Here is a 24,711-nt window from a genome sequence, read left to right as displayed (position 1 = left end):
ATCAAGGCAGGCACGACAGTCCAGCCTCACTGCACCTGCTCCTGCCCCATCGAGTCCTTAATTTGTGTTATAGACAAGAATCCAACAATACAGCACACGCACACATATTTCCTATAATCAAATAGCTAGTTGAGATGCGACTTCCATTGTGTAGAGAATCCCTCACAGGGATTGTGCTGGTGAGGCCGTTGGACAACCGGATGCAGTTCCGCAATATCTTCTTTGATACATTATTATACATGAACACTGAATGTGGGACAGACGACAATTCTCTTGAGATGTCACTTGTACAGCGTCAATGTCCACTCCAAGGGTTCTGTGCTGTCAACACAACGGCGGAACGGAGCGTGACCTCACTGCCGGAATTCTACCACCCAATATGTCACCACCACACCTGGGATCGTTGCTGCTCTGAACCCACGTCCGGAAACAAACCGTCTGTACGCCCGCTATGCATGCAAATATTTCATCAACCAAATGGAGTAGAGAAGTGAGCGGCGAATGCTTCAAGATGTGACTGGTGTTCCAGAAGGAAAGCCTCCTAGATGAAATGTGGAATGGTGGCGATCTCCAGTCATGCCGCGACTCGCCCAGCGTCAGGTGAATTGGGAGGGGGAAGCTGTTCTCGATTAGCGACAGATGAACTTGATGGTCGTCTTGTGGGTGGATGCTTACGTCCAACCGCGTACTATCAGCCATAAATCGTTGAATACCAATGCCTACACCTTCAATGACAGCAAGGAAGATGGCACACATGATGGCGCCGTTTCTCGCTGCTTTGTAGCCTCCTCTTGCAGCCAGGGCTCCTCCGGTGAAGAACCCTGCAATAATGGAGTTGTATGGATCCTCCTTCTTTCGAATGCCCTTGACGGCGCAATCAAAAGTACTAAACATGCCGCCCCAGACCCCAAAGTTGCCTCCTGTAACTGGCGCGCGTGCTTTGATAGCAGTGATCATGCCTATCCGCCGTTCGCCGTATGGGGAGTTTCTGTAGCCCTTGATACCGTGCCATAACGTTCCTTTGGCTGTGTTAGAATCTGCCGCAGCTCAGTAGATGGCACTCTTGTCTCTTACCTCCAAGTGCACCCATTGAGAAAGCACCTCCAAAATCCGATAGTGCCACCCATGGACACGGGTCTCTTGAATGATCCATCTTGACTTGGAACGGGAATGAAGGGCAAAGAGGGTGGATAGAATTTCGACAGAGATGCTATAGTCGGTGGTCGGGTGTACCAACCAAAAGCTGGGTCGGTGGGGTGGTGCAAGACTGCTGATTCAGGCGCCGAGGGAAGTTCTGAATATCTTAAGGACGCCTTGGAGAAGTCGGTAGTGGAAGATCTGCCACAAGAGCAACTTGGTTAGATGGCGAGGAAAAGCCAGAGCAATGTATGGTGAGGCTCTCTCGGAATCTTCTTTGATTGACGGCGCCCATCAAAAAATTCAGCCGAATCTGATCACGTGATAGATACGGTAGATCATTCGAACCAGCCCAAGGTAACAACCAATCAGGCATTCCGAGGAATCGCCATCCCCAGACAAGTTTTTGTATTAATCACCTATCAACATTTTAGTGTGGTTGAGCAATGCTAACCAGCTGATCTATATCGTGGTACGCTACTGAAAAATCGTATGAAGGTATTTGGGCATTTTCAACGCTCTTCATAAATCTCGTAACCTCATCCACCTATCTTGGAAAATGAAAACCTGATCCGGAACGCCGTCATCATATCCGCTGGTCCTGGGGCACACCATCAGGAGGTGTTAAGATCAAGGCATCCACCCGTGACTTTTCATTTGACCGTTTCTAGTCCCTACTTGAAAATATCCTGCGCAGCGGGCTCGGCTTGTGGACCTTGACCAAGGCCTTTTCTTTCTTCTCGGCCTTGCGCCGGCTGCTATGCTTAGAGTGTGAGGTGCTCTCCGAGTCCGCAATGCTCGCCATTCCATCATCATCTCGGGCTCTATGCTGATGCCTTTTCTTGTCACTCCGCTTCTTTTCACGACTGTCATCGACATCGCGCCGGGATTGGCGGAGATCTCGCACGCTAGCAGCTGCCAGTGGGGTGATGAACTCGCCTTCGACGCTGGTGGCAACGCTGGCAGTTTCAGCGCCCGGAATTCCCCTTCTCCAGTTGTCGATCCGTTCGAGTTCTTGGACATCCAACATTTCGTCAGCCCCCTCATTTTGCTCATTCCCAGAGGCTGCCTTGATCTTCTTGATAACTTTGTAACCGCCAAACATGACAACGGTGAGCCCAACACCGACGCCAACGGCAACAAGGAATTGGGGCGAGGCGAGGATGGCAAAAACGGCGGGTGCTGCGGTTTTGAACGAGGCTAGAGCGGCGGGAGCCATCTTGGTGGCCAGGTTACTGATTTCAGCTAGAGTTAGTGCTACCGCAGCCATGGCATCGGGGTTCTTCTGCAAATGTGCGACGATTGCTTTGACACTATGCTGAGCACAATTGGCCTCATCTAGGAGGATCTTGCACTTTGTCACAAGGGAAGACATCTCCTGTTTTTGCAATTTTTGTTCGACTTGTGGGGCGAGGCGGAGTGAGTCGGCATGATATTCACCATAGGCTAGATCCATGTCAACATGATCGAGTTCCGAGGTCGAATTGGCACGAGCCAAGGGAGGATATGCTCGGTGAAGCTCGACCGGCATCTCTGTGTTGCGGCGAACTAGTTGAGGACCGGGTGGAGAACTTGGTGCAGCACGTGTGCTTCTTTGCAAATCCTCGTTGAAGTCAGCGAGACCGACATGACGACTAGGTTGCTCGTGAACAATGGAGGGGCTGACACTTCCAGAATGGCTGCGGTGGGATTCGTGATAATCGCTTTGATGGCTTCGTCTTCTTAATTCTGGTGGGCGACGGGTATGTTCTGAGGGGCTTCGATGGTGACGATGATCTTCTCTTCGGTGAGACCTGTGCTTTGTCGGCCGTCGGGAATCTTGTGACCGGGCATCGTCCGCAATGGAAGCTGCCTTGAGTGCCTTTCTCAATTCTCTGTCTTCCCTAGCTCTTCTCTCGGCGACGATCTCAGCCTTTCGTTCGAGGTAGGCCATCTTGGCCTCTTTGAAGACATTCTTCAATTGCTTGCTTGTGCCCACCACTTTATTGGATCGATCGACAATTGCAATGGTCTGGTGAATGGCCGCCATGGTGGCACAGACAACGTTCGGCGATGCTTATGTAGATGCTGACGCAGTAGAGGAGAATATAGGAGTCTGGTGATGTGGAATGCTCAGGTTATTCTTGATAAGAGGCAATCTGAAGTTGGGTCTAGGATAGCATGTCTGCGGGAGTTGGGCGGTGAAGCATTAAGGACTTTCAATCAAAGTCAACAATGAACATTGATGGGGCTGGTGCGCAGGCACAAAGAGAAGCAGGCCTGCGGTTCTTTTTCCCACACAAGGCAAATTCAACGTAGGAGTCGGGCGGCAAGATAAAGAAGGAAGATGGGACGAATAAAACGTTCGGATTGGAGAAATCAAATGCTGGCATGAGTTGTCGCAGGCTGATTGCTTGAGGCTTGGGATCGAGGTGTCATTGGGAGAGGAAAATGGAGACACTGTAGTGGTCGCTTCGAGTTGTTCTGGCACGTTTTGGTTTGGGCACAAGGTGACGAGGCGACTGAGAGGAGACAGCTGAGTTGTAGATACGAGTGTTCTAAGGTTCGTAGGCTAGGCGGTGGCAGGGCGAATCCGCATAGGCGTGGGTCGACCATGACGATCGAGGTATAGACCCTGAGCCATTCCACGGCATGACGCGCGTTGCTTCACTTGACAGAGTGACAAAACCATCCATTTGAGCCTGGGCTTTGTGATCGTCAGGCGATAGCCTGGGGGTTGGTCCAGGCGTCGCAGGCTCGCCCCGGCCCCCGGAACCCCTCGTGTCCCTTTGGCGGTTGGATCAGCCCAGCGGCAATACCAGCAGCCACTGAGCGACAGTGTTTCCAGAGCAGGATTTGCTCAGCCACACAGCCACACACCACTTCGCCACAAGTGGCTTGACTAGCCCCACTATCTCGGTTAGAATTGCTTCCGTCCAGGCATTTCGTTGGCCGTGCTACTCCTCCATAGGAACATCCATTCTTGTACATATCGACAGAACTACTTATGTACATGTATATTATAAGTTTGTACCTCCTTATATCAGGTAAGCCAGATATGTTGGTACAAAAGAGACAGGGCGCTTGGGAACGCCAATATACTGATGTCACTGTCAGTGACTTTGTTTCATTAGTATTCCTCTATCATTGAACAATGCCACGGAGACAAGATGGAAGTACAAAAGCTAGTTCTCTCCATTGGGAGGGCTAGATCATGATTCGACACCTGGTCCTGCTGTGTCTTTTATCATCAATTGGAAACCTCGTGACAACGACAAAACATACAGCACATCTCTTCATCCGTCAGAACACTTTGATTCAGCTTGTTGCAATCCAATCGCTTGCAAATCGAGATGCATCTGCTCCCGGTAGGATTGGCCCGACATTCATTTGCCTCCGCACCCAGTGTCGTTGATACCACCTGGGTGCGGGTACTCGTCATCACTTTAGTGGTCTCTGGAGGCTTTGACGACATCGACATCGTTATTGTAACTACTATCGGTCAGTTCAAGACAAGACATGTCCAAGCAAGCCGAGATAATGAATGAAAGATCAGAAACAAGATCCGCAATGTTTCCACACTCAGAGTTTCCATCAGAATCCGCGTCCAAGGTGCCGATTTCAACACAGCCCAACAACCACCCAGACTTAACTGTCCTGTGTTCGTGGTCCTCTCAAGTTACCAACTCCAATTGCCGTGGTTATGAAGGTCTGCGTGGACGAAACAATCTCTATCGCTGTCACTAATCGGACTATGTTAGTATTGCGACAGCAGAACCTCACCAAGACACACGCACACACCCACCTAGTCCAAAACCCATACACCTGATCGCCTTCATCTCCACTCAAACTCAACGACACAAGGGCGTATACGGAGAAATTCAAGCGATAGGAATAGAGAAGCCAGGGATCCAAATAAGAGATATGTACATACCATGATTGTCTGGGTTTGAAGCTGTTGTGGTCAGCGTCGAGCTCAATGTGGTACTGGAGACCACGGTGCTAATTGCTGTTGCGGTATTCGTCATGGTTTCTCGCGTCGTTACAACAACGGTCTGAGGTGGAGTATAGGTCGCCGTTGATAGGGACACAGTGGTCAACCATGATGTCGCCAGAGAGGTGGCGGTGGTGGTCTCAACTTGAGTTGTGATCAAGGTGCTTGGTTCAACTTGCGATTCCAACACTGAGCTGGTGACAGTGACTGTGGACACGCTTGGCCCGGACACCGATGCAAGACTTGTTTCAGCCGTGGAAGGTCGTTTCTAGAACTCAATGAGTCTTAAGTTCGAATCCATCGCATGACTGAACAGATATGATCATGGACCCCTCACCAATGCTTGCACCACAATCACCCCTACTAGGATGATGATGATGATCCAGCTCACGATGGAACCGATCTTGTAAAAAACTTCATACTTTGTCTTTTTGGCAGGTCTCTCAGGAAGCCAGACAGTATTGGTTTCGGGGTCAACCACATTCAGTGGATACATGGGTCTCGTCGAAGGGATTCGTTCTGCCATCTTGTTCAACGGTGTCTGATATCGCGGCGGATGGTCACGGTAATCATAATGTGTCGACATATGGAATCCACGAAAAGTCTCTGAGCTATTAGGATTCAAGAACAATGTTAGCTTCTTTTTGAGACGCACGCTTTTAAACCCAAAAAACTTCTGGCAAATCAATCAGGGATTATATCAAGATGTGCATTAGTCAGGATAGCCAAACGCACTCACTGACACTCAATATCCGCGCACGCATTTCCGTATCTTGGTCGCAAACAAATCAAGTACTCTGACACATAGAGTACTCACTAAGACACCTCACTGCGTTGTGAAGATAGCAGACAAGGGCGACCCTGTATGTCTCCATTGGCCTTAAGCGCCGAGAAGTCAACTTATCGTATTCTGGTGACATGCTTTACAGGTCTATCATTTCGGATAGCAAATGGCTTTGTTTTCTGGCAAGTGTGGCTATTGTCAGGTATAAAGGTAAGGCCATAAACATCGCGTGATAGATCAAACTGTTAACCACCGGTGACCTGTTCACTAGCTTCTAGGTGCAATCGAGATCTCGAAGATACTTGATAGCTCCCGTCTCAATAGACAACCAGAAGAAGCGAAGGAATCTAGGATTCAGGTGGTTGCATCACAAGGATATCACATTTAGTGAAGAGCTGGAAGGATGAGATCGTAGTGATTGTATCCATTTTATATGGTGACTGCATGCAAGTCGCCATACACTGCCACAATTCCGACATCCCCAGACTAGTCTAACAAGTAGATCACAAGACATACTTGTAGTCTGGATGGTGGTCACCCAGTTTGTCGAGTTGATCCGCGAAGCTAAGATCACTGATATCACCCAGTAGCTTCTGCCTATACTCAGGATCCTCCTTCTTTGTATTCTCGCGATGAAGAACCCACATAACCGCAGCGGTAAGGAATAGGAAAATGACGTTCATCGAAAGCATGAATCTGGCCGCAAACAGGTAGTACGGTGCGTCACGACTAGGGAAGATCCACGTGCTGATGATACCACCAACATTATTGCAAACGCAATTCATGGCAATAGCTGTGGCTCGTCGTGTATGTCCGGCTGTATTATTAGGCATCCATGCAATCAGGCACGGTCCATTCGCATAGATGCCCCCCAGGAGCAGGAAAAGCCCTGCGTACCGTACCGGGACTGATCGGCCGACGTAGAAGATGATGACCCCGGCCAAGGAGAGCAGCAGTGTCAGGATCATGGGAATGCCACGCATCTTGTACTTGTCCGAGAAATAAGCCACGGCGATACTAAGGACGAATGCAACCGCATAAGGGGGGACAGTCATTAACTGTGTACGGATCGGACTGTACCCCATGCCACGGACGATAGATGGCGTGAAAAGAGCCAGGCCGAAGATGACGCATCCAGAGCAAATGGCGCAGAGTAAAACGAGGATGATCTGAGGATCCTTGAAAATAGACAAAACCTTCCTAGTCGTGACCTTTTCGTTCTCGAGAATGTCGACGTCAAGCTTAAGGCGCTCCACGCAGCGAGCAGCTTGTTCCGGTGTGAACAGTTTTACCGAATGAGGACTGTTGGGGAGGAATACATAGACGACGACAGCCCACACGACGGTGAAAAGGCCTTCAAGGAGGAAGATATACTGCCACCCGCGCATTCCCCCAATCCCGTCCATTTTAGCGATCGCTGCGGCGAGGAGGCCTGAAAAGGCACCGCTGAGGGACGCTGCGGACCAGAACAAGGCGATGCGGAGCGACAAGTCTTGACGGCGATAGAAACTGCTGAGATAGAGGATGATGCCTTTGCATGTATGAGTATTTGCTAAGCACAGAGACTGGCAGCGATGCTCACCTGGAAATAGGCCACCTTCCATCAATCCGAGGAAGAACCGACAAGCGAGAAGGCCGCTGTAGTTGTGCACTTGGCTCTGGAGTGTCGTCACGATGCCCCAGGCAAAGCAAAGGAAGGGAATGTAGCGTCTTGGTCCAACCCTTTTGATTATCAAGTTCGATGGGACTTCGGAAGCAATATAGGGAACATAAGTCACAGTGATGGCTAATTCAAAAGTTAGCCATAAATGTACTCTGTGGTGATCATAAACATCGTCTCACCGGTCTGGTACTGGTGATCCGAGATGCCCAGGTCAGTTTGAAGGCCCGCCTAATGTGTACGATGGTCAGTTACGCTGGACAGGCCATCAAGAGATTTCAGAGGAAGACACTCACGACGCGTGCATTTCCAATGTTTGCTCTGTCCAAAAATGCCAGGAGACTGTTGAGAAATGAGTAAGAATCTAGCACAAGACTTCATCCTTCAAATAAACAGGCACTTACTAGACCATGGTCAGAAGTGGAATGATGAGCAGATCGAGCTTGAGAATCAGGCTCCTATCGAATGCTTTGGACTCTGCATCCGAGTACTCTGGCGAGGTTCCACTTGCCCCCTTTGTTCCATATTCTTGTTCTTCGACGTTGAGGTCCACGCCTTCTTTTTCGACTGTTTTGTCCGGAGAGGACATCCTGACAGGTGCGAAGATGATGCAATATGATTGCGGCTCTGTTTTAGTTGGGTGTTTAGAGGAGTTGTGCGATTTCAAATCCCGGGGTTCTCAGACAGAAACTAATATATAGACAGAATGCTGCGACATGGCTTTCTAGTAAGATCTGTATGCTGTGGTCAAGGAAGACGTTACAAGTCGTCAATTAAGCTGGCCAAGGCGCGTCTCCACAATATTCCGCATAAGATTCACTTGATACCCCAGATTACATGGAGTCCCCACGACCTGTTGTACACATTATTAGGTAGGGAGAAGATCTCAAAAGTTGCTACGAAATTTTGTCTGACGGCTGTCTGCGTTTTGCCCCGGACTTTCCTTGGCCAGAACAGAGTCATTGCCGACCTCACAATAATCACTCGACCTTGTGTTTGTTTAGACTTTAGTAGTGCGAGTAAAAGTGGGCTCTATTCAGGAAGCGAGACGAAGAAACCTCTCAAAGACCGCATAGGTGCCGAGCACGTGACCGGAATCTCTATCGGACACGGCACCCTACCAAAGCAGGGCTTGCATCTTCATCCCCACTGACCGACAATCATCCAAAATGGTCAAATGGACTCGCATCATTTCGCGAGACGCGAGCCGCGAGCCGTTGGGTTTTTCTCCAACACAGAAGTCAAGCTGTCCATCCGTGTCACTTGCACGAATACTCTTTCGTAGCCGCCATGACCTATCCCACAGAAGATACTCTAAGTTACTGACCGGCACTGGAACCGTGGACCAGTGTGTATTCAACTACATACCCCAATTCTCCCGGCTCGCGATATCGTAAGGGATTTTAAATGAAGAAAATCTACACAGATGGCTGCATACTGTCTTCTATGCGATGCTGTCACGTGATAAGGCTCTTGCCCCTATTGCACCCAAGTTGAGACCGGGCTCAAGCGACTTATGTTGAACAACTTTCATCTCCACCCAGATAGTGCGTGCCATTTCCTGGATCAGTAGAGAGACATAGTTTACTTTTGTCCTGCCAATGCTTTGCTTGTTGACATGTCTTCTAGATTTTTGCAAGGCACAAGCCACGTTGCCACCCGCAGTGTCGGTGTCTCTGAAACCGCACTTGATCAAGGCAAATCCCGAAATGCTTTATTCAGATCGGACAATGAAGAGTCCCGCAGATTTTCCATACTGTCCGCGGACAATACTAGGAATGTGGCAAAGGATAATGGAGAATTGCCCCTAGAGGCTGACAAACCGCGGAAAGAGTGAGTCTCCCTCATGGCTGGTGGAGTAAGAACTCATGCAGGGCCTGGCCACTGCACCTAGACGAACATCATAATTATCGCCACATGAAGGCATTGTTCCTCTTTCACAGTCTCGTGGGGCCACTTCCGGTGCATAGGTCTCGGTACCTGCCATTGTGGTTATGTGGTAAGACGATATTATTTCAGACGCGCCTGAACTTCATCAACATGAGGGGTGGATCATTTCTAGCGAGACAGTCCTCGAGAGGTAATTGATGTCTGCCTCCTCGCCATACATAGGAAGCGGCAATTATCTAAGGTCTGTAGGGTACGTTCAAAGTCAGTCCGTGGGACATCTCGTCACTCTAGAAGCTTTATCTTGGGCTTCGACTCATCTCAGAATTCTATCAATCTCCAATCGGTCCTGTTTACAAAATTTTGCAGGGTTAGATGGTCTCTGGCTAAAACTTAGCCCATTCGGGATGACAGCTGATGTTGACAGTCCTCTTCTATTCACTTTCACGCAAAAGTGTTTGTTCGCGCCTTCATGTAGCCGTCATCTTCATTTCCTCGCAGCATACTTGAAATGTTCATAGTGGCGTCTTGCAAATATATTTATATCACATTGTCCGGAGTCGTTCACAGACGGGCTGCGGCGACCTCTTGAAGACCGTATGTTTCTGCGACCTTCTTATAACCAAGTTGTCCTACCAGATATGCAGTCGACTGGGTATGATTACTGCGAAGGGTTAGTCCACCAACTGATTTATGTACTTGTCACGAAGGGAAACTTACTTTGTGATAACCGGACAAATACTCAGATCGACAACTCGAAGCCCTTTTACCCCTCGAACATTCATGTCCGTGTCTACACAACTGCTAGGGTCATCGTCACGGCCCATTTTGACAGTTCCAACGCCATGTAGGACTGACATAATGTTGGTCTTGACCCATTTTAAGATCTCCTCATCTGACTCCACGCCGGGCACGTTCACGGCTTGAACGATGTACTTCGATAAGTGGGATGATTTGATGAAATCAATAACTTCCCGAATTGAGTCGACACAAGTTTTGCGGTCATAAGGATGTGCCAAGAAATTGACATCAATGACGGGCATATCGCTAGGATCCTTTGACTTGATCGTCACTGAACCACGGGATTGAGGGTTCATCAGCATGACTGCAACTCCAAGGGCTTCGTCTCCGTTCTTCTTATCCCACGTTGAAGGCAATGCTCCTGCGAGGAACACCTCGAATTGTGGCGTGTCCTCTTGTGCAATCCAATTCTTAGTTTGTGGATCTAATTTGTCGAGCTCCTCCGTAGAGTATTTTTGAGGATCGAGTTTTAGAAAACCTATCAGGTTCCCCAGATGACGAGTGCCATCAGGACCTTTGAAGTCTTTGTTCCATTGTTCTCGTGCTGCAGCGACAAGCTTGGGGTTGAATTCAAATGCTGTCCTGTCTGACAGCTCCGATGTGGTGCCCCAACGAAGGACAACATAGGAGTGGTCGATCAGTTCCTTGCCTACATTTGGTAGATCTTGCCGGCAAGGAATTCCCAAAGCTTGTAAGTCCTGGACGGGGCCGATGCCGCTGAGGAGTAGTAGCTTTGGCGTGTCAACTGTTCCTAGTGATAAGATTGTTTCCTTATTTGCACGGATCTCCCGGCCATCCGAGAGAACCACTCCAATGGCTTGACAGGAGCCTCTTGCCAGTGTCTCATCGAAAAGTACGCGATGAACTGTGGTGTTTGTCCATATGTCGAGATTACTTGGAGCACGAGCGAGGAATGCCGAGGAACTCGTCGTCCTCCTCCCGCGATACGTTGTTGTTGTGACCGAGCCAACACCAACTAGATGACCACTGTTCTGGTCACGATTGATTGGCCATCCATAATCTCGTGCAGCCTTCATCAAGATATCGGTGCCCTTAGGCCACTGCTTCCTCGAGAACAATTCCAGGTCAAGAGGCCCATCAAAAGAGTGGGCGCCGTCTTTCAGCTTCACCCATTGCTCTTCATCTCCATCGTCTTCGAAATGAAGTGCTTCGATCTCTTTGTACCGTTCCAGGACATTTTCCCAGCTATAAGCATCATCGCCAACCATATGAGCCCATGTGTTGTAGTCGGATGCGGCGCCACGAATATAGCCAAGGAAATTGGCAAGACTAGACCCTCCCAGTCCCTTGCCTCGAAGATAGCCCAAGACTCTCCCATCGAGATGCTTCTGGGGCACTGTTGAGTAATCAAATGATATTTCAGGGTGAAGATAAACATTAGTGAATCTGTCGCATGGCCTATAGAGATCATCATCTTGATTATCGCCGCCAGCTTCTATCAAGAGGACCCTTGGGCGGCTTTTTGAGTTCGCGATTCTACCAGCAATCACAGCACCCGAGTTTCCTTAGAGCCCGTCAGTCTCGTTCATCTTTGGCGTCTCGGAAACTTACCAGCGCCGACGATGATGAAGTCGTAAGTCTCCGCCATGATGTTCCGAGTTGCGCTCTGTTCGTTTGGAGACGACTTGAAATGTCGATACCTTCTTCCGCCTCTTGACCTTATAAGCTCTTCAGAGATCTTCAGGCACAGTCTGAGGGTTGTTCTCCCGACATATCAGGTGATCGTCCAGTGCCACATCGCCGTCATATACAAGGCAATACCAGTCTGTTTGTTTTTAAAGAAGCAACGGAAAATCAGCTTATCAATTTGGTGTGCCGGGACAGCGAGCGGACACGAATCTCAAGGTTCGTGCTGTACGAAGCCACTCTGGAATTTCGGCAGGTAACTTTCTGGTGGGTGGATTCAGAAACCCACTGTAAATTGTGCCTCGGATAATTTACACTGCGGGTGGTGTCGGTCCATATGGTAGAGGCAAGTGACCCACATGGAGGACCTTCTCAGACTCCGTCCCACTTGACCAGGCGACTGAATATTCGCAAACAAATTCCGTTCACGTGCTTGGAAACGAGTACTCTATGCACGAATCCCGTTATCTTTTCTTCCTCAATGGGCGCTCATACGGACTGTATCGACGTAGAAGCAATGCGGGACCGCAACACTTGGCCGAGCACCTACTAGCAGGTCAAGACCGGCGCCTCGCAGGACGATCCTAGTGATTTCCCGGAGTACTCAGGGAGCCCTTATATTATTACCATGACTCTCCAGCTTCTCAGCCAGTTTGGACTAGACACGAAGACTGCCCGATTTTCTCTGCCATTGACTGACACATACAATCGTCATGGGGTCTACCGAAGTGCCCGCGCCCAAGAAATCACCTCTCAGATATGAGGCCATCACTCGTTTTCCTCTCTCCTCGGATAACCCAGCCCATCTCTTCGACGTCCATAATCCAGCCACGGGGGAAGTGATCACAACAGTGCAAGGTTGTGGGGAAGAAGAAGTACAAAAGGCGGTCGCAATTGCTAAAAAGGCATTCCAGGAGGATTGGCGCTGGAGGTCAGCTCGAGAGCGCTCGCAGTTACTTCTTCGGGCAGCGGATCGCCTAGAAGAACATGCCGATGAGCTAGCGCGTCTGCTGTCGCTAGAGAATGGCAAACCAGTATCTCAAGCACGACAAGCCGACGTGACCTTCGTCATAGGTGTCTACCGCTTCTTCGCCTCTCTCGTGGACAAAATCCCCAATGAGATGTATGACCAGCACAGCATCTATGCTTCTATTGTTCATGAGCCATACGGTGTATGTGTAGGCATTCTGCCGTTCAACTGGCCGCCGATTCATGTGGGAGGGAAGACCGCACCGGCGCTAGCAGCAGGAAACACCATCATCATCAAACCAGGCGAGCAGGCGCCATTGACAGTTATGCGAATCATCGAAATCATTTCGAGTGTTTTGCCTCCTGGTGTTATCCAAGGTATTCCCGCCGCCGGTACAGCAGTTCCAGCTGCCCTTGCAGGGCATCCAGATGTCCGGAAAATCTCCTTCACTGGCTCAACCCGAGGCGGGGCAGCTGTGAGCAAAATTGCCGCTGACAACATCACCCATATGTCTCTTGAATTAGGTGGGAAAAACTCTTTCATCATCTTCGATGATGCTGATATCGATTCTGCCGTCCGAAGTGCCGTCGACGGCGGTTACTTTAACCAAGGAGAGGCATGTACCGCAGCTTCAAGGATCCTTGTGCAGCGAGGCGTCGCCGAGTCAGTTATCTCAAAGATGGCGGGTGCAGTAAGGCGACTTAAGGTTGGAAATGGAGCAAACCAAGAAACTCATGTTGGACCGCTGATAACGAAGGAGCACCAACAGAAGGTACTGAAATACATTGAACTAGGGGTTTCCGAAGGAGCAAAGATTGAGGCACAGGCGCCACTACCCACCGATCCGGCTTTGCAACAAGGGTTTTTCGTGCAACCCACATTATTCACTAATGTGACACGCGACATGAGAATTGCAAAAGAAGAAATGTTTGGTCCGATTGTGACTGTCAATGTTTTCGAGACATACGACGAAGCCATCTCAATTGCCAATGACACAGATTACGGCCTTGTGACTGCCGTCTTCTCTCGAGACACGACAAAGGCTTTGCAAGCGGCACGTGAGATCGATGTTGGAATGGCTTTCATCAACAACTATAGCCGCATGGCGTTGGGAACTCCATTCGGTGGAGCTAAGCATAGTGGTTACGGACGTGAACATTGCATAGAGACATTGCGAGAGTACAGTCGACCCAAGAGCATGCGGATTCCAACTGGTCGAGCCACCATTCCACAGTGGGCCAAGGTTGCAGAGCTGTTTGATGCTCCTCCTACCAACGGCGCATCCAATGGACATCTTTGACAGGTGCCTAATATAACCGTGGGTGGAGGATCGCTAAATCGGACATAGAAATGGGTTTGGCGCTATGCAGGCAGCAAGTATCGTTTCAGTCAATTTTATCATATCGGACTCGACAACGAGACTAGCATTGTTTGATTCCCATCGAGCAGTTGATGTAGAAAATTGAGTATCTAGTAGTCCCATACTCTACATAACTGGGTTGTCTTTGGCATGCATGTGGGTGCTTTCGCCCTTTCTGATCATGGATTCAAACTGTGACGGGTCCAAACTTGCTTGAATCTGCATCAAGTGCAGAAAGTCATGCAAAATATCTATGCTGTAATCATTGCTGGCGACGAAATCGTGAGCAGGTTGGATGTCAGACGAGGCCGAAGACCCGTAGTCGTACATAACCTTGAGTCCTCGTGCGGTGCTCAAATTCCCGCATAGTGAGAGCACATATGAAGCCTTATTAGACACTTCAGACAAGACATGTAGTGCATTGAACACGACTGACAACATGGTTTGAGCAACGAGCGGTAGAATTTCGGCCGCTCCAAGCATAGAGAATATGGCGTTGCAAGTGCGCAGCAGGACCTCCGCCATCAAGTCTGGGGCAGGGTCGAGAAGCAGTTTGCTCTTGCTTGTTGAGCCACCATTCGAGTACCTATCGTTGTTGATCACGAGGCTGAGCGTGTTGGTGATTGCTTGACAGGCATATAATCGAGACAAACAAGGTTCTTTCAGCTCTTCAGGGGAGGAGTCCAAAGATTCCACAATATCGGCAAGAATCAAAGTGCCAAGGTTGTAGTGAGCTATCAGCAGGACTGTGGAAGAGGGGAATGTTAGCCAAGTGAGCATGATTTCAAGGTGAAAAAGAAAACAGCCTACGGTAATTCAGCTGTGCCTCTTCTTTGAGGAGCGTATAGTCTCTTGCACACATGAAGAGGAGATGATCAAACACCTGGTGAAATCGTCGAGATTCATCCACAACATCCTGAGCATCGTCCTTGACCGACCACACGTTGTGGTAGAAGAGTGAATCACATAGCTGGTTGATGACACTCAAGTACATAGTCTTGCAGGCAGTAGCATGCTGAAGGACCACTTCGGCAACATCACCTGGCAGTGGAGATTGAGAACCTTGAAGAGTTTTAAAGGACTGATCGAATATTACAGTTCTCTGGCGTATAAACTGCCAGACTTTGTGATTGGCGGAACGAGCAGGGAGAATGACTGAAGGAAGTTGCTGGACCAATGTGCGGCTGCAGCTGCTGACCACACACAGCCAGAAGACGACATCGCGATTATGCTGGTGCTCTTCGCTGTATTGTTGAGTGCACCCTTGGAGGACATTACCTTTGTACTGCTCAGGCATTGACTGTGGGAATGATGCCGCACTCACTTGCTGTGACATTCTCCACTTGACCGGTGATCTCAGGGTGTTCAGATGTCCGAAAAGGGCATGATTACAGAGTTGAGCAAATCCGATGTCGTCAGTTTGAGCAGGCACTTCTGCTATAGTGAGTAAGAGCAAGGCCAAGATCGACCTGTAGCTAGGTTTCGTCAACGCAGGCATAACAGCACGCTTAGCCCGGCGCCAGACGTAATTGCGGATGTCTTGTTCATTCTGCTGGTTTTCCTTGATATTCGACGATACCGAAGTGCCATGCCCTGAGCGGGTGTGCAGCCATCGGATTGAGTAAGCGTAGATTGCATATCTCAGTGCATCGTCCAGCAGTAGATTGCTTTCTGCATTGTTATGTTTATCACGCTCCTGATGATGCGGTGCCTGGTACCGGTAGGGCAGCGAATTGGGCTCATGGGCATTCTCATAGGCATCCATTTCTATTACTAATCTAGAAATCGCTGCCCGAGGCTTCTGTAAAAGAGGTCATTGAGTGGATTTTCTGGGTGTGTGAAACGTAGCGGACTCACAGGTGTCATCTCGAGGTACGGGCAGCAGCTATCACCCAACCAGATAGCATAACGCATTTCAAAGATATAGAAGTATATGCTCCATAGCATGTCGTTCAACATGTTTGCTTGGAGGCGATGACAAGCCGAGCCTTCTATGCCGGACGAAATCGGCGTCAACGGCATGAAGTCGTCAAAGTCGGGCGGCGTCATGGTCTCCAGGAGCTGCGACGTCGTGTCTCTTTCGTCAGGATAGTGCCCATTTGATGGGGTTCTGGTTCGGAAATCAGATTGGGCTCGAATCTGTACCTGCTTGTCAATTATTAGTTATAGACCAGTGCGGCTGAGGTACACTCACAACACTTTGTCTGTTGCGTGGATCTGAAGCGATCGACTCAGATTGAGATGCGACATCACACAGTCGTCCTCGTCGAATACAGTTGCTACAGCGAGATGGCCTCTGTAACGCTGCATCACATCCAATTCTTGCAAGTCGACAAGGGTTGCAACTCGTTCTTGGACGACGTGTTGCCATGATGGTGACTGACCAGGAATGGTATGCTGTTCGATTGTTTCTCGTCTGATTATCTGTCACCATATGCAAGTCATCGTACAGCACTTTGGGAGACTGAGATAGTGACTACCCCGCGTGTTGCCGTCGTCGTCAAGGTCAAGGATCAGCGATCGTGCCCCGGAGTGGAAACAGCAATTTACGGAGTAGTTGTTGAGGGATATGGGGTCCGGGAGATGCCAGTGGGCGGGTAGAATTATCCGTGCACGTGGACGCTATCTCTGAAAGTCTAAGGGTTTGGGAGAGGGGAGCGTGGGCCCGAGGCGGCCGAGGGGCTCGGGTGACTCTACGCCCAAGAACCAAAGAACCGAGGACAAAGGGAACATTTGTACCCTTGGGGCCCCCTCGGCCCCAAGGCCCCACAAGCTCCAGTTGGGGGGATTGCTAGCTATTACGGAGTAATTGCCCAAAGTTCCCTGCATAACCAATCCTTGGGTTGCGCTTGCTGGGCGGTGCGCCGCTAAACCCGGATGCCTTCATCCTGGTGGGCGCTTCTGTGCTCTCCAATGTAGTGAGTCATAGCTTCTGGCCCAGTCATGAAATTTGTAGAAGAGGAACCCACACCTGCGACTTGACTAGTCGCGTGGGTTGAATAGCATGGTGATGTCCTTCTGCCTCCAGAACCATCCTGCTGTCAGTGTCCATGTATCAGATGGGGACGCCCATTCCAAGTCGAATCTCCTCAACACTTCTGGAACGAATTTGCAGATCTCGAGCAAAGCTATGTTTTTGCCAATACAACCGCGAGACCCATGGCCAAACTAATCATACTCAGGCACACGACCACCAGCACGGTAGGATATGGTGTGGACTTACCGTGGTATAAAATCTTTCCATGGTCTTGAGGTGTTCCGGATCAGCATTTATCCACCTCTCTGGTCGGAAAGTATCGACATCATCGCCAAAGACAGCTTTGTTGCGGTTGATCAGAGGTGGTAGGACGCCAACCACTGTACCATGTGGCAAACTGTAGTTGCCGATTCTGGCGCCTTCTTGAGGAACCACTCGCTCCAATGGGAAAGCTATTGACGGATGTAATCGCATAGCCTCTTTAATGACTGCTTGCCTGCAAATTGTTAGTCCTACCGATCAGAGGCGATGACAGTTCATGAGCTGTAAAGGCAGACATACAAGTATCTCAGAGTCTGGCTTTCTTCGTATGTGACGAGCTCAGATAGCTTCCCATCACGCTCTGCTTGGTCGATTTCTTCCCGAAGACGCGCATATACCTGAGGTGTCTTGACCAAGAAATAGAAAATCGCTCGAATGGCGATTGCCGTGGTGTCGCTACCAGCCAATCTGAATAGGGATTAGTCATGAAGCGCGCCTTAACTAAAGGTCCTCACATGTTGTTCGACAGATGATTCATCAAGTCTCGTTTGTGATTTAATCGGTCAGGGTCGTCTTTTCTTCTGAGTTGTTGCAGGAAATCAGTGCGACCTTGTCTCTCTTCGCGGTCGTATTGATCAATCTGTTCAGAAATAGTCTAAAATGCATGTCAACCACAGCCGCACGTCTCACGTCGATCATGCAATTGACTTACGGCAAAAAGAGTGCCGTGAGGATCTGGAGTGTTGGGGAACATCTTCTTCATCAGCAAAACCATGCGTCGATTGCCGAGCAGATATTGATGTAACCACGGCACTTGCCCAATAAAGGCAAAGTATTTGGCACTGAATGTGCGCGTTGACACCATGCCCAGAACATCGCCCTCATTGTCGAGAAATCCCAGACGTTTCTGGAAGGTTATGCTGGCGATTACATCGAAGGCGTACCAGTGGACGTACGTGACGACATCCACCGGTTTCCCTTGCTTTTTTTTCATCAATTCTATGAAAATTCTGGTGCATTCGTCCACATGAGGCTCGTAGTTGCGTAGATTGGTCATCGAATAGACCTGGGTAGTCGCACTGCGCAGAAGTCTGTGCTGTTTGAAATCTCGGACAGTGAACATGTTATCAAGCGGCTTCCCTTCGTAAAACGGAGGAGAGACACTGTAGAAGTCTGACTTGAATGGGGTCAGAGAGTAGATTGAGGCTGACATGACGGCTTACCTTTCTAAACTTGCTTGAAATACCATATATTTGTTGGATGGCGTGGGGATCATTTACGGAGACATGACTTGGACCAACTCTGACTACATCACCAAACTCCTCGTGCAGCTGACGGTACTCCTGGACTCCTTTCCCCTTTGTGACCATGGAGATGCGATAAAAGATAGTAAATTTGGCGAGCCATGGCCCAGGAACCTGTCTGATGCCGGCACGGAACGCCGTGTAGAGTGTCCTTAGAGCGAGAAAGGCGAAAAGGCTGAAGAGGGCGAGCGCAAAGGAGCCTAGGAATGACAACATAATGATTACCACAAATGCCTGCCTGGTTATGAGACCATGGATTCGAGGTCGCGATTCTAGTCTTTGCCCTGTGCAGTGGCCGTCAGATGTATATAACTCGTGCGGACATTGTATCGGTTGAAGAGTTCCTGTTTGGCCTATTGCACCACTTGACAATGGAGCATTAGCCAGAATATCTAGAATTCGCCAAGCATCAAAGTTCTCGTATGACCGGACCACTTTACATGGCACCGAGGGCTAGGCCTCTGAGCAGGAACCAGCGAATGACATTGCATCCATTCCCCAACCCTCATTCGCGATGCCCCCGACTCGCGTATGCCTCCAGCATAGAAGCTTATTCTTGCCGAACACAGACTACGCTCCTTGGCTTGACAAAAGTGCCGCTCACGTGATCGGATTCAATTAGGGAGCCGACTATGTAGCATGACAAGGCGGGCAAACTTCGTACACGGTTGTACACAAACCAAGGCGTGCCACCTGAGCGAACACCTCGTCTTGTGTGTGGCATTGCCGACGTGATAGGTTGACATGGTGTTACTACTGTAATGGGTGGACATGGCGAAGGGTTGCACATCACTGTATCCAGCGTCAAGTATTGTCAAGACTCCCTCGCTCCAGTTGGATCTGGCCGGAGTCTTATCACAATGAGCTGATACATACAGTCCAAATCACGTCCTGTTAAGAGTTGCAAGAGCACAGACAGTCCATGAAGAGCGAAAGATGGTCAAGAACATGTGGTAAGGCCGTACTCCACTTCGACTAGCACAGTAAAGTGGCCTAGCATAGAACCCCTTTCTCCCTCCGACTATCGAGGATTCCACCCACTGTTCTCTATCTATTTCGCTAACCTCATTCTTGCCACCACATTACGCATACCCTTTTCCTGGTCTTCATTTTCACCCATCATTGCCACTCGCGGGTATCTCGTGCTGTCCAGGTGCGAGAGCTTCCTTCAAAGCCGCCCCGCCCGTCTCAATAGGCTGGCAGTCCAACAAAACGAACATCATTCGTGCCCACTGGGTCTTACTAGGATTTTTCCAGGCATGCATGGTCCCACGTTGGACTGCAATATCACCTCTTTTCATCGCACGCACCTCCCCTGAATCCAGGATCATCTCAACCTCACCCTCCAACACCACCCCATAGTCGAGGCTTTTCGTTCGGTGCATCATGGGATCGTTATCGGGCCCAAAGTCCACCAGCCGGCATACGCTCCCGCCAGACACAGCCAGCCCGGTGCCGCCCTTAACCATTCGACTTTCGTGTGCCTTTATATCAGCCTCGCATGTTAGTTGTGCGGGAAACTCCGACGTAGTGTAGACAAGGTCCAAAGCCACTGTATCATTTCGCATTGATTGCCAATGACCAGGTTCGGAGGAGTAAATGATCGCTTTGCCTGCATCGTTGTGTGTAGTAATGTGTCGATGTACGGTGGGAAGATCCGAGGGTGATGAAGATGATGGCAGAGTCGAAGGCATTGCGAATACTGATGGGTAGAAAACGGTGAGTCAAGAAAGTAATATTTCGTGTTCGTCGATTGTGAGATCCCCGGAGAGAAATACACGGAGCCTTATAACAATAGCTTCTCTTCATCTTAAATTCACAATCCTTGCATGGATGGCTCACAAAGCGCTGGCCATACTACTCCTTTCAGCCAAGGCATTTCCCCGCAGGAAATTGGTCTTGAGAGGCAAGCACATTACTAGGCGGCCTCCGGTGGCTTTATTTCTTGAAGTCACTAATGGTGGAACCTCAACCTCCGCAGTTGGCCCCATCGGAGGAGGATTTTGATTTTCAGCTCACGTGACCTTACGCAGGTGGACTATCGAGGTACAGATCCTCATCTCCCAGGAGTCTTGTCAATCTGTAGAATCGTTGGAATCGTCGCGAAGTATAGACAACGTTTCCAATATCTCCAACTTATTCCCGTTTCTTCGCGATCCTGTGTAATTTCCAAGAGCCGACTCATGGACACCTCGATTTTGCTCAAGGGCGGTGTCGCTGTCATCCATGATGAGAAAGACCAAGCCATCCCTTCACGGCTTGATGTTCTTGTCAGAGGCAATAAGATATACCAGATTTCAGAGGATATTGACCCTTCTCCAGGTACGCAGATAATAGACTGCAAGAACAAAATCATTGCTCCTGGATTTATCGATACCCATCGCCACATGTACACCATTGGTCTCAGGGGAAGACATGGGGACAATTTGCTCGAGGACTACATGGTCGAAGGTGAGACTCAAATCAATTTGATACCGTTCTTGCGGTTCATTTCAGTTAGGTATTCTTCAGGCCTCGAGTTTTGACCCTAGCGAGATATTCTGGGGCCAACTTGCAGGATGCGTGGAAGCAATCAATGCGGGAACAACCACTGTTGTTGATCACAGCCATTTGAACTATTCTCCAGACCACCGTAAGTCATGGCCTTGTCCTCAGTAGACCAACGTTCAAGCTGAAAATTAATATTAAACAGCCAAGGCAGCGCTGTCTGCGACAGTCTCTTCTGGTCTACGATCCATCTATGGCTACTGTTTCAATATTCGCGTCGCTTCTTGGGCTCCGTTCGCCACCTACCCAGAGTTCATTGCTCCTTGGGCGCTTGAAACCCTAAGAGATTTATCCGAGAAGGTTCCATTAGGAAACGGTCGTGTATCCTTGGGTGTTGCATTTGATGCCTGGTTCTTGCCAAAGGAAAGTATTTCAACTCTTTTCGACGACATCAGGCAAATGGGCATCAAATATTTGACAACCCACAATTCTCCAGGACGACCAGGTAAAAGCTATATCGATTTCTCTGTCAGTGTGCCTGCTCTAATGCCCCTTGCCAGGCGTCCCATCGTCAATCTCGAAGATGAAAGATTGCGGGGTTTTGGATTCCGCTATTCTCTCGCACGCAAACATGCTGTCTGAAGCGGACGTTGGTCTTATTAAGCAGCACAATGCTCATGTATCATCAACACCTTCAATAGAGCTACAGATGGGCATGGGAGTTCCAGCTTGCTTCGACCACGACAGAGATCTTCAAGGATCCTCCTCCCTGGGCATCGACTGTCACAACGCTACATTAGCCAGCGTACCAGCCGAAATGAGAGCTGCACTCCAGACCAGCAGAGGCCTGTACAACGAAAAGTTCTTGAAACACGGCAAGAAGCCAGCCCGAGTTTACAAGACGGTCCAAGAGGCATATGCTCTAGGAACAATCGCCGGCGCTCGGGCCATCGGGATGGAGAATCAGGTAGGAAGCCTTGCGGTGGGGAAACTCGCAGACATCATTGTCCTGGATGGCTTATCACCGAACATGATATGTGGTGCCCAGCAAGACCCGGTCACGGCTATTGTAATGCACTCAACCCCGGCAGATGTGGTCATGACTATGATCGATGGCATTGTAAGGAAACAATCGGGCCGATTGGAGCCTATTCACACAATCGACTCAGGCCTCGACTGGTCCCCAGGTACATCGAACTCAACCCTGAAATGGTCAGAGCTGGCTGAGAAAGTCCTGGAAACGAGAAGCACCCTGCAAACAAAGATCGACCGCATCGACTTGGCAGCTGCAAAACCAGCGGTGCTAAAGGCATTCGGTTATAGTCCAGATAGAATTGTGGAGTCAATCTGAAATCTCGCGGAGGAACGGGTGTGACCCCGAGGTTCCAGAATATCTCCAAGTTAGCCAAGGTCATTTGATCAGAATCGACTAAAGATACTATTAAGTTCATCAGAAATGTTTTGAATCGAAGACTACATGTGCCCCTTTCAGACCGCGGTCATTGTGCTAGATTCCACCTGGGAGATCGGTCAAATAATGCCGAGCGTCTGCTTTCCAGCCACGTGAGCGGGATCTGTAGTTAGGAGACCAGCCGAGATGGTATTGGACTAGGCATATGGGTTTCTCATGTAGGATCATACTTAGAAACCTCATTAAGCGATATCATAGGCAACCTAGCCATCAAAATGCATGGCTTGTGAAAGGCTCCTGTCCATGAAATATTGCAATAGAAATTTCGTCACTGACTACGAGAAATTGGTTTGCCGTAGGACACACACAATGCGTGGCAAAATCATTCTCGAAGAGCATGTCTGCCTTCCAGATCAAGACCTGATTCCAGGTTTGAGCCGGGCGTCTCGCAACGGTAGTGATCTTTTTCAGGCATTGGTCGATCTGCATGGCGAGAGGTTGCAAGAGATGAACGCCAACGGCGTCGAGTACGCCATCATTTCGCAAAGCCCAGCCGGGCCTCAAGGCATTCATAACAGGGTCGAAGCAGAAAGGTTCGCAGTCAAGTCGAACAATTACATCGCGGACCTAGTTGGGAAAGCCCCCGAGAGGTTCGGTGCCTTTGCCTGTTTGTCCATGCATGATCCCGAAGTTGCTGCACAGGAGCTTGTCAGGTGTGTTGAGACTTTGGGAATGCTGGGAGCGATGTTACATGGCGGGCAAGAGTTTATTGGAGATGATGGGCAAGTTGACGAATTCTACTACGACGAGCCTAGGTATGAGCCTTTCTGGGACAAGGTTGAGGAATTGGGAGTTCCTATCTACCTACATCCCAAGAATCCACTTCCACGAGACATGAGACTGTTCAAGACCCGACCGTGGCTTCTTGGTCCCACTTACAGCTTTGCGAGAGATGCCAGCTTTCAGGCTTTAGCCTTGTTTACCAGTGGGCTTTTCGATAAACATCCGCGTGTCAAGATTATTTTGGGTCACATGGGTATGTGCATGAGTTTGCTGTCCCCTTTTGCATATGGGAGGTCCAAGTTCCATGGTTGACAGATTTCAGGGGAAATGATTCTCAATCACTTACACCGAATGGACCACTGGCTAGAGAAGAGGAACCGAGGGCGGAACTTACCATCTCAGAAGACGCTCCGCGAATACTTCGAGCAGAACATCTACGTCACCACAGCAGGGGATTTTTCAACACCAGCCTTGATCCACGCAATCACGGAGATAGGGGTTGGAAGGGTGCTTTTCTCAGTGGATACTCCTTATGAAAACATCACGGAAGGGGCGACGTGGCTAGATACTCTACCAATCAGCCATACAGATGTCGCCAAAATTGGACGGATGAATGCCCTGGAGTTGTTTCCCAAACTTAAGGTGGGTGTGCTCAGGACGTCAGAGACAGAAAATCTACAAAAAGATAGGCAGAGGTGTTTATTCACCACAAATGCTGGCTTTGCTTAGGTCAAATGACGATCAAGTTCGGCCCGCTTGACGGCTCGTTTTATTCGGTCTATCATCTTAGATGGATATAGCGTGTCAGTTACACTTGAGACACCCCACCTCACGAGCACCGGCTCTGCCACGGTTCCATCGTATTTGTACTTACTCTAGGCAGTATCTGATCCGCCGAAGAGGATATAAGCAGCCATAGGCAGGAGATCGGTTCCCTTCATCATGGTTGAGAAGCAAGAATCCTGCCCTCGCAAGATCCAAAGCCAACAGCACCTAAGCCATCCCGGCCAGGTAGGTGAGCAGTGAAAATTACGTTGTCCCCATCCTCCAGAAATGTCCGCTTCAAAGTTTGATTGTTGGGACCGAGAAACTCTGCAGAGTCAACGCCATCCCGAGTCACCTCTAACAGACAGCCATACTCTGAAGGCCGAACACCTGAGAGCGTTCCAGTGGCGATGAGATCTCCCGTTCGCATGGGACATCCCCCGGCTGTGTGGTGGGCTAGCATTTGGGCGAAGGAGAAGACAACATTTTTGGCGTTGGCTTGTG

At 49.6% G+C, this 24,711-nt stretch overlaps 7 protein-coding genes across 8 annotated transcripts; 1 reads left to right on the top strand and 6 right to left on the bottom strand.

Moving 5' to 3' along the window:
- Positions 1–41: 41 nt before the first annotated feature.
- PV10_07793 (mitochondrial import inner membrane translocase subunit tim17) lies at positions 42–1,390 on the bottom strand. Its single transcript, XM_016372734.1, has 3 exons — positions 1,075–1,390; positions 676–1,019; positions 42–619 (listed from the first exon to the last, which is right to left on the bottom strand). The coding sequence occupies exons 1-3, from the start codon at positions 1,151–1,153 to the stop codon at positions 575–577; spliced, it is 468 nt and encodes a 155-aa protein (XP_016222066.1). The 5' UTR covers positions 1,154–1,390; the 3' UTR covers positions 42–574.
- Positions 1,391–1,530: 140 nt separating this feature from the next.
- On the bottom strand, positions 1,531–3,621 carry PV10_07792 (uncharacterized protein). Its single transcript, XM_016372733.1, has one exon. The coding sequence runs from the start codon at positions 3,164–3,166 to the stop codon at positions 1,805–1,807; it is 1,362 nt and encodes a 453-aa protein (XP_016222065.1). The 5' UTR covers positions 3,167–3,621; the 3' UTR covers positions 1,531–1,804.
- Positions 3,622–4,764: 1,143 nt separating this feature from the next.
- Positions 4,765–5,636, bottom strand: PV10_07791 (uncharacterized protein; the record flags this gene model as incomplete). The annotated part of the gene is made up of 3 exons (XM_016372732.1): positions 4,765–4,859; positions 5,051–5,378; positions 5,448–5,636. The coding sequence occupies 3 exons, from the start codon at positions 5,634–5,636 to the stop codon at positions 4,765–4,767; spliced, it is 612 nt and encodes a 203-aa protein (XP_016222064.1).
- A 761-nt stretch (positions 5,637–6,397) lies between these two features.
- Positions 6,398–8,402, bottom strand: PV10_07790 (the record flags this gene model as incomplete). Of its 2 annotated transcripts, none has more annotated exons than XM_016372730.1 (5): positions 7,959–8,402; positions 7,851–7,896; positions 7,737–7,785; positions 7,477–7,680; positions 6,398–7,425 (listed from the first exon to the last, which is right to left on the bottom strand). In XM_016372730.1, the coding sequence occupies exons 1-5, from the start codon at positions 8,141–8,143 to the stop codon at positions 6,398–6,400; spliced, it is 1,512 nt and encodes a 503-aa protein (XP_016222062.1). In that variant the 5' UTR covers positions 8,144–8,402. The 2 variants fall into 2 exon arrangements, with proteins under 2 accessions (XP_016222062.1, XP_016222063.1); XM_016372731.1 differs by having other exon boundaries at positions 7,737–7,746.
- Positions 8,403–14,345: 5,943 nt separating this feature from the next.
- On the bottom strand, positions 14,346–16,653 carry PV10_07789 (uncharacterized protein; the record flags this gene model as incomplete). The annotated part of the gene is made up of 4 exons (XM_016372729.1): positions 14,346–14,965; positions 15,030–16,020; positions 16,077–16,367; positions 16,414–16,653. 4 exons carry the CDS (start codon positions 16,651–16,653, stop codon positions 14,346–14,348), a joined length of 2,142 nt encoding a protein of 713 aa, XP_016222061.1.
- A 548-nt stretch (positions 16,654–17,201) lies between these two features.
- Positions 17,202–18,977, bottom strand: PV10_07788 (uncharacterized protein; the record flags this gene model as incomplete). Its single annotated transcript, XM_016372728.1, has 6 exons — positions 17,202–17,387; positions 17,443–17,692; positions 17,758–17,925; positions 17,973–18,112; positions 18,170–18,634; positions 18,681–18,977. The coding sequence occupies 6 exons, from the start codon at positions 18,975–18,977 to the stop codon at positions 17,202–17,204; spliced, it is 1,506 nt and encodes a 501-aa protein (XP_016222060.1).
- A 1,967-nt stretch (positions 18,978–20,944) lies between these two features.
- PV10_07787 (uncharacterized protein) lies at positions 20,945–22,599 on the top strand (the record flags this gene model as incomplete). The annotated part of the gene is made up of 4 exons (XM_016372727.1): positions 20,945–21,212; positions 21,262–21,393; positions 21,454–21,753; positions 21,809–22,599. The coding sequence occupies 4 exons, from the start codon at positions 20,945–20,947 to the stop codon at positions 22,597–22,599; spliced, it is 1,491 nt and encodes a 496-aa protein (XP_016222059.1).
- Between the last annotated feature and the right edge of the window lie 2,112 nt (positions 22,600–24,711).

This window comes from Exophiala mesophila (assembly GCF_000836275.1).
Source record: "Exophiala mesophila strain CBS 40295 unplaced genomic scaffold supercont1.5, whole genome shotgun sequence".
Taxonomy (NCBI): Eukaryota; Fungi; Ascomycota; class Eurotiomycetes; order Chaetothyriales; family Herpotrichiellaceae; genus Exophiala; species Exophiala mesophila.
This window is presented reverse-complemented; position numbering and strand designations above follow the sequence as displayed.